Below are 12,440 nucleotides of genomic sequence, written 5' to 3'. Positions count from 1 at the left end.
TCCCAATACTTATAGGAGGTAAAAACAGGGAGGGTAGATCAAAACAAATCCACAAAAAAAACAACAAAAACTTACTCTGGAAACTAGCAATATTTAAATCTCCTGAAGACCATGCAACATGAAAAAGGACAAAAACAAAGAGAAAAAGAAAATGCCAACAGTAATGTTCTGAGCTTGGCGGCTGATGAAAGCAATTGTGTTCCCTATGGAGGGCGGGGTATGAACAAAGGTGTCATAGCTAGGCTATCTGCTTTCCAATGTTTATTCTTCAGGGGCTCACCGGAATATCATCACTCACCTTTCAGAGTACATGTCTGACTGGGCTTCCTCATTGAAACCTGTTAATTATACAACAGGTCTCACCACTTTCAGTTTGTGAGTCGTTTCTGATCAGCTGGGCTGACGACACACAGCGATTGAGTGGGGCGGAGATACTGGTATCCAAAGGCAACAATGGGAAAGTGTCAGATATGATTGACATCCATTTTTTTGCTGGGATTTTACTTGAAAATCTCTTCCCAGTGCATTTGGTCAGGCTCCGGTCAGAAGCAACGACTAAACTGAAAATGATAGCAGTAAGTAGCAAAGCCCTGCAGCCCGGTGCACAACAAATATGTTTCATGATGTTTCAGTGAAGCACCCAAGTGTTCAGATAGATTTTCCTGGAAGTGATTTATTACAGTATTTTGTGAGCCCCTGAAAAATATACATTGACAAGGACAAAGCCTAGTCACAACCAAGACAATAAAACATTTCATTTCTGCTGATCAGCACAGCAACTTGATTATTGATGCTTTCCCAGACTTCACTTTCACTGAAACAGTTATTCTTGTCAATCACCTTCATTATCCTGTCAAGTGAAGCCAGGGGCAGGGTTTCCGATGTAAAAAAAGCAAAGCTGTTTGTACTAGAATCATTCACCATTACCAGCCCCTTCACAACTTCAATAAAACAATCAAAACAAATTCAAGGAAGATAACTACATTTTAAAAGGAGAGCAGAAAATCTTTTTGCATTACTCAAGGAGGATGATCCTGATACATTTAGCGGCAGTCAAGCAGTTCATTATTGCATTTTATTTTGTTTTGAATTTTACCATGATGTGTATTAATTTAAACAAACCTGTTTAGATAAACATGCACAAAATGTGATTTGCTTTTTTTTTTTTTTTTTTTTTTTTTTTTTTTGTTCAAGAGCTTTATTAACAGAGTTACCGAGTTTTTAAACTAACTCGCTCAGAGTAAGAAGGATTTGTGATTTGTGGAGCTCAGTCAGCCTCCAAATTTGGGAGAGAAATGGAGAGACTTGCAGTCCCTGCAGTGGGATCAGGAGCAGACCAGAGTGGAGAGAACAGCACAGCTGTCTGCCAGACTAAATGGCCAGGTTTCCAACAAACAAACTAAAAACTGGATGAAACTCAATAGCATCCGCCAGGGAACGCTGTGAACTAGAAGAGCACCAACACAGCAGTGTGCACAATACCAGAGACTCCTCTGAACCTGGGGTGTAACCATTCATTATGTTTCTTTCTTTACAAGATACGTCGTATAGTAACAGAAGTCTGCAGAGAGGGAAAATGAAGAATCTGGCTCTGAAGCAGACTGGGTTTGCAACAGTGTCACCAAGATGATCCCTGGTCAGTGACCTTGGAGGAATTAGACGCTCCAGCACTAGTATATGTCTGTGGAGCATTTGGTGCCAGAAGCCTGGGTTTCTGTTGATAGCTGTACCAAATGCGCAAAGAAAGATGTTTCGGTTGTGTAGATGTGTTATATGATGTTCCTGAATAAAACTACCACTTATATTCAACTGTTTGTCCTTTCATTATAATATTAATGTTGTTTTGAATACGCCGGTCAAATCCTTTTAGTGCTAGTACGGTAGATTAGTGCGTTGCTAGGATACACACTTCAGGTCTCTACATTCACATTGGACAAGCCAAATCAGAAATTAAGGTTTAGAAATTAAGGCAATACTTGACTGTGCTACATGAAGCCTAGTAATTCCTGAGGCACAAAATAAGTACCAAAAAGTACTTCTAGTTGGATTTAGAAGCGTTTAATTACACATTCTTATTTTTTTCTGTCCTCTTACCTTCTTATGTTTCTATCCTTGGAATTGTACTTACTTCAATTACTCAAATATAGATTTAAATATATATATTGATAACCCTTTGTTAAGATGTTTTGTGCAATGTAGGCTGAAACATCCAAACCTGTCTTTTCATTAGGAAAGCAGCAGCACCATAGCAGTGTACTGCCAGCAAAAGCAAAGTAAACTCTCGTGCTACCCCTCTACTCTGCACTCTCCACTGACTCGCACTCAAGACCCTTGTTCTTGCCTGCCCCATCTTCACCACACTGTCCCTCCTACATCCAAACCCTTGTGCCTCCCTACACCCCCTCTCGCTCTCTGTGCTCCTCTACTAGCCAACTGGTCCTCCACTCTCCACCCTCCCGTGGCAGCTCCTTGGTGGAACCAGCTAGCGGAGAACTTCAGGACTGTTCCATCTCTCACTGCCTTCCACCGCCTCAAGACCCACCTGTTTAGACTACACTTGTAGATCTCTTGCTCTACTACGCCTATTATGCACTGGACTTACCTGACCTATGCACCACGTTATTGGATCCTCAGCTAATGTACTATCGTGGCATTACTGCACTACTACCTCATTGTACAAATAACTTCCTATAATCTTAATTTGTTGCATCCTAGTTCACATTTTAGCAGTATTATTGCACTTACTGTAAACTACACTGTCCTTATATATTAAGCTTGCATTGTAACCCTTAACTGCCCTTAAACACCTGTAATTCGCCTTGGATAAAGGTGTCTGACAAACAAATAAATAAATATTCTAAAGTCACTGGATGCCATTGGCAACTAGAACTGGAGTTTCTGAACTCAGGTGAAATCTCCTTAAAATTGACACAATACCTGCGTAATTGCAATGAGATCCACTCAGAATGACTGCAAACATCATACAGTAAGGGGACAGGAAAGAAAACAAAGACAATGAAATGTGAAGCTGCCTACTCTTTTCTTATTCGTAATGTTACTTTAACAGAGCCAGACAGTAAACAGCTCACACCACCCTCTCGATGACCATGAACTGGAGAAAGACAGGTGTGCGCCAACACTTTTTATAATTAAACAGCAGGTTCTTCTCTCCTTCAAAAGTGGAGACATCTTCTGATGTGTGAGCCCTTCAATCTTAACCTGTGCAGCCCCTGCCATTCAATTCTGAGCTTCTATAAGCACAGACTGACAAGTGTCAAATTGAGCCTTACAGAACTGCAGTAATGTCTGCTGAACGCCTTTCAGTTGAATTGGGCTATGTACAGTGATGTAGCATGAGTGTGACTGAAGGAATCTATTCCAGAATCTCCTCTCAGAAAGGACAGACAGACAGACAGCGGGGCTGTCCCCCACAATGGTACTCACTCTGTAGACTGGGCAGGTTGGCATCCTCAGGTTTGGTTTTGAGCAAGTGAGGGAGCCGTGTGTATCTGTAACCAAAGCCACAGCCCTGGGGGAAGGAAAGCCAGTGTGACCATCAATCTGGGAGTCAGGTTTCCATAAACAGTTTAAAAAAGCTACCATTTCTGATAACCCATCCAAAAACCTCTAGATTTACACTGTATCAATATTTACAGTATGTTAAACACTTAAAAGGGTAAGTAGCTTCCAATGACAAAAAAAAAAAAACTTTCAATGAAAATCGTTCGGAAATGCTGTGCCGTATGTTGAGTAGCAATGGATGCATTATTTCAGTGCTATTTCTGGTATTGTATAGTGTGTTTACGACAGAGTTTCTTGCTCGAATACTGAATGTGTTACCCTCCAGAGGCGCACGAGGATCCAATTAGTCTGTGCCCAGGGTCTCTGCTCATAGGGAGCCAGCAGGTTCTTCATCATGGCCACCCTCCTGTTTGGAGAAAACATGAAAATGAAGTGATTGGATCAAACTATCTGTCCCTATTGCACCCTTACAAATCCACCCTTCAGATCAGGTGAGGAACATGCAATAAATGTTAATTTTGATGAAATATTTTAAATATTGAATGTCCGGTAGAGTATGTCACTATAGCAGTCACATGGTTAACATGGGCCATCCTTACACCAGTTCAATGACCCCCAAGTTACTCACTGCTCCTCGGGAATGCGCTCCACTGCTCGCAGTGACTGGTGGTAACACACATAGCTGGCCAGTGCCTGCATCAATGAGTCCTTGATATCTGAAACACAAAAGAAACACAGGATTATCCACCAGAACAAAGTGCTGTCTCCTGGCAGGTATTTATTCATTGCATGCATATAGTGCTTTTCATACAAAAGCATCGCAACTGTACAGTATCACCAGGTATAACCCTAAACGCTGGACTGAACTAAACAGGTTGTCTATTTCACGCCGAATCTTGATAGATGTTTCCTATAAAACGTGTAACAAAAACACTGTCTTTTATTTTTGCTTCCCTGATCTGCGGTGGAGCCCAGCAGACACTCATAACCTGCTGTTGCAAGAAGGCTTCATGGACAGAGGCTGAGAAAGGTGTCTGTTAAACCTGGGCTAGAACAGGCTCTAGTTATGTGCCCTGAAAAATTTGTCAAGGAAGCTGATGTGCTGACAGATCATATTGAATTTCCAGTAATTCTGATGGCACTAGCTCACCGAAATTAAAAGAAAAAGAGCCCAGAGTCATTTTTAATCCACGACCAAGTGAACGGTAAAGTGGAAGTGCGGAGCCTGACAAATCTACCAGTCCGTGTAACCTGGCACCCTGGCCTTGTATCAGGATAACTTTCAAACACAACAGCTGGCTGGCTCGAAGAGAAAGGGTGGCCTTCCAGTCCAGGGCAAGCTTGAGGCATGGAGACTGAACTGCTCCCTCATCTACAAGAACGCAGAGTCCCTGCAGTCCAGGGCAAGCTTGAGGCATGGAGACTGAACTGCTCACTTACTCCGAAAGATAAAGGGTGACAGATATCTTTGTCTATATACTGTTTCTCTGAAATACACAGAATAAAACACTCTTGCTTAACACTAAAACTATCGGAGCGGTCTTTTTGGCGCATCACGTTTTTTTTACTTTTCCTAAATATATATTAAACATCTCAAACCATTGTTATAATACGTTATACCTAGAACTACCTCCGCTGTCATTTTGACTGACATAGTAAAAACAGTGGGTTTGCTTAGCGGTGCTGAACTTGAGTGTTTCGCACTTGTTTTGAATAGCTACAGGAGATATTTTCAGACGTGATTTATCTATCAACAGCTGTAAAATGTCATGGAAAACAAACAGTAACATCAAAATGTCTGATTTCCAAATAAATTATGGGAAAATACAAGTGAGGAAATCAGAATTAAAAGGTCAACACTATGTTTGGTATGTTAAAATAAACACACTGTTTTGACTACATTTAACACAGAACAGTTTCGTAGCATGCAACGCTGCAATAGTATTATACGCATTTTAATATAAAGTAAAAAAGACCGCTGCGGTAGTTCTAGGTATGTACGTACGACCGGTAGTTCTAGTGTTAAAATGATATTTGGAAGATATTGGAAGAATATGCTGCTTCTTATGCTGATTCGCTGTGTGACACACAGTCTCCTGATGATGATAAATACAAGAGAGAACTGGGATTTCTTAGCTCATATTTGTAATGTTTCCAAATGTGTCTTTACTTATGACTCGCATCTTATTAGACTGGTCCTTGGAACATTCATTTATTAAAATCAGAAAACCTATTTTACATTTTGATTGTGTATATTATGGCTATCTTTTAAATTCCAATTTAAATTCACAGCTCTGCATTCCAATCATGTTTTCTGTGCTATTTCTCATTCACAAACGCATTTAAAGCACATGCATAAAATATTTCACAGTTCTTTGTGAAAGCCACTTTAAATAACCCTGTTTCAAGTTTTCTCGGGGGTCTGTCTGGGTTGGTTGTCTTACTCGGCATTGCAGACAGCAGTTGGGTGCTGGGGTATCTGCACCTATCTCAAAGCTGCTAACAAAGGACCCGGTGTCAACAAGCAGTGTCTTTAGGGCAAACCTGAGTTAGATTGAAATATTTCAAATACTGAGGTGCTTCATTATTTCTCTTCCCCAAGGGACTTTATAATGAAGACCCAATCAATTTAAACTTTCAATCAAATTTCAACATAGGCCTTTGCAGGGGTGTTTTTGAATCCTTGAGTACAAGGCCAGCCAGCATCACTCACAGCAAGTCATGAAAGCCTATGTTAAATTCAGCAAACACTGAATTAGAAATTGCTTTCATTAGTGTAACTCCTACACACAAAGGTCACCATGACCTGCTGTACATTCTGATGCACACAAGAACTAAGGAATACCAAGTGGTCACAAGTCACTCTTTTTTGCATGGATGGTAGCGCTCAAATAAGGAGAGGCAGCACAAATCATTCAACTGCTCTTGAATGGTTCCAACTGCCTGTCCATGCTTCTGGTGGTAGTGTCCTGGCATGGGGAGTGTTATTTAAAGGGCAAATGAATGCACCAGTTTCTTATGCATCGTTGCAGATCAAGTTCACCCAACATGCTGCTCTTGTATCCTGATGGCGAGGACTACTTTCAAGATGATAAAGCACCCCTCCGCCATGTCAGAATTGTGAATGATCTAAGGAGAATGGCAGAGACCAAGTATCTTCCATGGCCATCGCAATCCCTGGATCTCAATCAAATGGACCATATTTGGGATGAACTTGAATGATGCAGTGGGCATCACAATCCAATACCTACTTCTCTGCACCAAATGTGTGAACTATTACTGGCTGAATGGACTGACATCCCCCGAGACACCCCACAGCACCTTGTAGAGTCTATGCCACACCAAGGCAGGGCAGACAGCGGTCAACTCTTGCAATTCTGCTCATTTTTCCTACTTAAAAAATGCTAAATTGCACAAGTGTATCCTAAACAGGAATCAACTACATGAAAAAAAAAAGAATGTGGCAACAGACAAGTTCATTTCTGCAGATATACCCTCTGGTTGTTCCATTAAAATTGAAACAACTCCCATAGTAAATATTTCATTTCAGCCCATCAATTGTTACACAACTCCAGTCCTACAGAGCCTACAGATGTGTCTTATAATTTTGAACAGAAAAAAACAAACAATAAAACTTTTAAATGTGAATGTTTACAATCTTATTAACTACATTGCTGACCTTGAATCATATTATTGTTCAGCCGTTAACACCTTTAGGTTCAACATATAAGAGAAGTAATAAAAATGAACCTATTTCTGTATCCTTCATTTTGATCCCTTCTCTCTTGAATAACAGTTTCCCAGCTCACCTGTGCCCACGATCCGGGGGTCTGCAAAGTGTTTAGCTAGAATAGCAGCCAGCTGGGTCAGTGTTTCCTCGTAGCCTGAAACAGAGATACTGAGTTTCAATCTGCACACAGACCCAATCTGAGATAAAACCACTGAGAGGCAGGGTCCACCAGCACCTCTAAAAACAGCATCACTTCAAGTGGCTGTAGCTAAGAAAAAACATTTCTAAAAGTCTCAAATGTGCAGTTCTGAAAATAAGACCTGTTTTAGTAAACACGTAATGTCACGTATGTACCGGCACTGCACAGGTTAAAGGAAGTTCTCTATTTGCTTGCCTTACTTTTTCACTTCCTAGGTCAACATTATCTTAAGGACAAACCAGGTTACTTGCTGCAAAGAGTGTCAGTCAACAGGATGAAGCAACTGGTTGGTGAAGAAGTGGGGACACACTCACTCTCCAGGAAGTGCAAGATGGCTTGAAATAAAGGCTTGCAAACAGGAGATGTTCCTAGACCAGTGTAGCATCAGATCCCTTGTTCTACAATGAAAATTCATGCTTTCTACAAAACATGCTCTTTCAGAACTGCACAATCGAGGCCTGCATAGCGAATACAAGTGCAAAGCTGTATGCAATTCTTCTGTCAGCCATGGCCAGTTTAAAGAGCTGTGTCTTCTTGTCCTGGGTTGTGCTGGCGAGCCCTGGCAGTGGGCAGTCCCGTACCAGGCAGCTCATCCATGCTGTTGGAAGGGCTGAAGTAGTTCTTGAGGGCGCTGTAGCTGTTCATCGCCACGTTGAGGTAGAACTCTGGAGTGAATGCAAACAGGGAGCCCGTCCTGTCCATATGCTCGATGGAGCGGATACACACACGCAGTAGCCAGTAGATATCCAGCATTTTATCCTGCCGAACAACAAAGCACAAACAGGTCAAGTCATGAAAGTGACATTTGCACAGTATTTTTGCAGTTTTCCCATGCTCGTCCTATGGTTATACCAAGGATTTACCATGGTTCACCATGGTTTTTAATAGTATTTACCATACATCTCTGGGCTTTATATGCATATAGGCCTGTGCGTATCCTTACTTTCACTGTGCTTTTACACACTGCTATGCTTTTACTATGGAAAACCTTTTCTGACTCCTTCCTGGGATTACACTGTGGTTCTGATTCCTCCTTCCTGGGATTACACTGTGGTTCCGACTCCTCCTCCCTGGGATTACACTGTGGTTCCGACTCCTCCTCCCTGGGATTACATTGTGGTACAGACCTCTCCTCCCTGGGACTACACTGTGGTTCTGACTCCTCCTCCCTGGGATTACACTGTAGTTCTGATTCCTCCTTCCTGGGATTACACTGTGGTTCCGACTCCTCCTCCCTGGGATTACACTGTGGTTCCGACTCCTCCTCCCTGGGATTTCACTGTGGTTCTGACTCCTCCTCCCTGGGATTACACTGTGGTACAGACCCCTCCTACCTTCGAGTAGATGGTAGCATTGATCCAGGCAAGCCGTCGGCTCAGGTGATTGAGCTTCTCTGCAAAGACCTTCTGACTCTTCATCAGCTCCTCCAGGATATCCTCCCTCTGAGGAGACAGGGAGATAGCTTTTCAATCAGAGGCACTGAAGACTATAGCGATTACAGTGTCAAGTTTATTAAGTTTCCTCATTTTCTCACTAGCCCCCAGTTACAACAGACACCACTCTATGTAGCTACACTAGTAATGTCAAAGGCTGGCTAATAGAGGGTTAGTTACAGGCAGCTCCACTCCAAGCATTTTAGGAGCCTCTAGGAGACATCTTACCTGCTTGGGGCAGCGAGCAATCTTCTCCTCAGTGTCCTTCAGGGCGACTGCATATTCGTGGACATCATCTGACACAACCACCATCTGAAAAAAACAGGATTGAAAGCACTGAGGCACTGATACTGCTACTGGGAAACCAGCTGCAGCTTTATCATGGTGCTGCTAGCTTGTGTATCTGTTGTACTTTTTGTGTGATCAGGAACCAGGGGGCTGAATTGAAATACCCAGCAGCACTCATTAAAAAGTGAATACACTTACTACAGCCTTAACATCAAGTAGTGATTCAACAATAACAAATATTACACTAAACAAGTAAACATGTACAGTACTGAAAACAAGCATTTCAGTAACATACATCCCTGCCACGGCTGTACATTAAGAATTAGAGCTATTGGATGAGCATGCTGACAACCATCACACATATATGAACAGTATTACAGAATCATACATCATACATTCACAATTTGATGAGCAATTTACTTATGACCCCCTCCACTGAAGAGTGACATACAGACGCACGTACGACCCCCTCCACTGAAGAGTGACATACAGACGCACGTACGGCCCCCTCCACTGAAGAGTGACATACAGACGCACGTACGGCCCCCTCCACTGAAGAGTGACATACAGACGCACGTACGGCCCCCTCCACTGAAGAGTGACATACAGACGCACGTACGGCCCCCTCCACTGAAGAGTGACATACAGATGCACATACGACCCCCTCCACCGTATCCCCTGCGCAGCGATTTCACCCTTGCCAGGGAATAAAAGGGCTTGATTTTGTAAAAGGCTCTAACAAAATCTCCCTCTTAAACACTTGATTGTGCCAAATTCAGAAAGCAGAAAAAGCATAATGCAAGGACCCACAATGAAAAAGTATCAAAGTTCAGAAAATGCGTGATTAAATTCTGTATTGTCAAAACAGACCAAGAACAAAAAAAAGTATTACAGTAATCTCCGCATATAGGAAACCAGCTAAGGGCACACCCTTGTGGTTGTATGCACAATTGCCTGGAATTAATAACTATCTTTGATAGAAGTGAATAACTTAACTAATCTTTTGGATTCATTTTTGAGCACACAGTATGCAGGTCAGCATGTGAACTATTGACTAGTGCAACTTACGAGCACCCAGCATAAAGGAGGGGTTAGTGAGCTCTCTGACCAGTGGACTTTAACTGAGTCTGAGGTATGGCAATCCATTGTGCAACACAATGAAAGACAGATGTAGGGGTAATGTATAGGTCTTTATGTGAAAGTCATATAAGAACTGGCAACTTGCAGCAAGAACTTGGAATTAGTTTCTGATTTGATTCCCAAATTGATTTCTGAGTCTAACATGACTTCATAGAGAAGATACGGTTAAGGTCTATACCTCTTGACTGCAAGAAGATTCTGTACCCTGCAATAAACGAACGTCAAAGAAAGCTCTGTGTTCAGGACTCCTGCTGATAGGAAAAAGAGATGTCTGCGAGTCAGTGTATCTACGCGTCAATAAGAACCATTCCCGGCTAGGACACAAGCTTGTTTCCACTCGTAACCACACAGCACAACGAGACTGTGTCTGCCTTCAAGGGAAGAAGAAAACATATAGGCTGTGTGTGAAAACTTGGGCTTGAAGATAAAGGCACTCCAACTTGGATTTGAAGATTTGTGGCAACAAAGCGAAAATTTAACTACATTGGAAGATTTATTCTACAGACTATTGGGTCTTCCTCAAGGAACGGTTGAGTATAATTTCATTACCTTTCCCCTGTGGAACTAGAGTAATTAATTGTAATTACAACACATAAAGTTGATGAAATAGTTATCTTAATTTGTGCTTTTAATGCGCGAATGAAAAACCTCAGAGTTTGAACCTTGTTAAAAGTAACTAAGCTGCTTAACTCATTATCATATGAAGTGCTTGTTTGAAAGTATACTTAATTGTAAAACAATACTTAATTGTTTACTTAATAAACAATTGCCGTCCAGCCTTAGCTGTGATATATTACTGTATGAATTGTAATTGAACAAGGTCTGTGTTGCATTTAAATGATAAATGCTTGGGTTTAACTAGTTATTTCGCCTTTGAGCGGTAGCCACAGGGTCACTGTCTGTGTAGTTGAGCTGAGGGAACTGTCAGCCGGGTGACGTCAACCCCTGCTAGCAGAGCTGTGCAGACTGTACTTAGACTGAAACAGAGGAGTGACTGTACTTTGTTAGAATGAAATGCTGCACCTATACTGAATGTTAGGAAAGCAGTAGGATTCCAATTGTACTGTTGCTTAAATGCATTATTGAGAAATGATTACACACACGCACACAGAGAGAGAGAGAGAGAGAGAGAGAGAGAGAGAGAGAGAGAGAGAGAGAGAAGCATATACATTCAAGGGATAAGTGTTTACTTGTGCTGCATTGGTGTGTATGTGACCTGTTACCTTACAATGATTTTCTAAGTTTTTCCTTTCTGTACCACTAGCATTATTATATAATAAACTGCTACTATATTTTAACCTACCTGGTTGTGGTTGAGGGTGTTTTGTGTGTTAATTGTAATTCCTCAATCTTATACAAGTCATGAAATAAAATGATTATGATGAGGTCTTAATTAACGTGAATGAATATTCAGATTATTTAACAGATAACTAATAGAGTGTCTTTATTTATTCTGTGATATAATATGGTAATGGTCATATAGTATTCATTCAGGTTAATTAACACACAGAAATTTTTAACTATTATAATTATTCAAATTAATTCATTGTTTAAATGAATTATTAAACAAACTAACGTAATTAGCCCCACATGGTGAAACTGCTTTTTCCTATTGTAAATGCTCCTGCTAAAGGAACAGGAACTTCGCTTAAAAGAACACCTTCTTGGCACAAATAGTGATTCGTTCACAACGGATACTGTATTGTTTTGTAACCTGACAACTCATCATTAATCAAACTTTAACGAAAATGGTTTATTCAATCTTTTCATCACAAGAGTGTCTTGAGGCACACTGATTGGCTTATTAAATCTTTCCAGAACCACCGTCATATCACTCAGTGTGTTTACATGAACATACAAATTCCAATATTTTTCGGGAAAATAATGTAAAAAACACAGTTTTCGGAAAATGTATCGGAATATTCCGAAAGTCAGTTTTTGGAAAACAGTACCTAGAAGTTTCCGAATAAATTCAGAAAACTAACAAAATCTATATCATGTAAAACACACTATTCTGAAAACTTACTGAAAGAGCATACTGCACATGTGCACACTTTGACCCTTTTCTCCTGCACGTAGTTTTAGAAAACAGAGAAAATAAAAAATAAATCTGTAGTCAGTCAGCATC

The 12,440-nt window shown here is 41.1% G+C and overlaps 1 protein-coding gene across 2 annotated transcripts in view; it reads right to left on the bottom strand.

The window, feature by feature from the left end:
- Nucleotides 1–12,440, bottom strand: part of LOC121297967 (E3 ubiquitin-protein ligase RNF123) — a 159,067-nt gene that overhangs the window by 104,518 nt on the left and 42,109 nt on the right. For both annotated transcript variants that reach the window (XM_041224620.1, XM_041224621.1), the window contains exons 25-31: nucleotides 9,113–9,196; nucleotides 8,786–8,893; nucleotides 8,033–8,210; nucleotides 7,332–7,406; nucleotides 4,151–4,238; nucleotides 3,841–3,928; nucleotides 3,445–3,529 (exon numbers count right to left, since the gene is read on the bottom strand). In XM_041224620.1, the coding sequence (XP_041080554.1) occupies nucleotides 3,445–3,529; nucleotides 3,841–3,928; nucleotides 4,151–4,238; nucleotides 7,332–7,406; nucleotides 8,033–8,210; nucleotides 8,786–8,893; nucleotides 9,113–9,196 (706 nt within the window). The remainder of the gene's footprint in view (nucleotides 1–3,444; nucleotides 3,530–3,840; nucleotides 3,929–4,150; nucleotides 4,239–7,331; nucleotides 7,407–8,032; nucleotides 8,211–8,785; nucleotides 8,894–9,112; nucleotides 9,197–12,440) is intronic.

This window comes from Polyodon spathula, chromosome 23 (genome assembly GCF_017654505.1).
Source record: "Polyodon spathula isolate WHYD16114869_AA chromosome 23, ASM1765450v1, whole genome shotgun sequence".
NCBI classification, from domain to species: domain Eukaryota; kingdom Metazoa; phylum Chordata; class Actinopteri; order Acipenseriformes; family Polyodontidae; genus Polyodon; species Polyodon spathula.
Note: the sequence above shows the minus strand (reverse complement) of the source record. Positions and strands in the feature narration are given on the sequence as shown.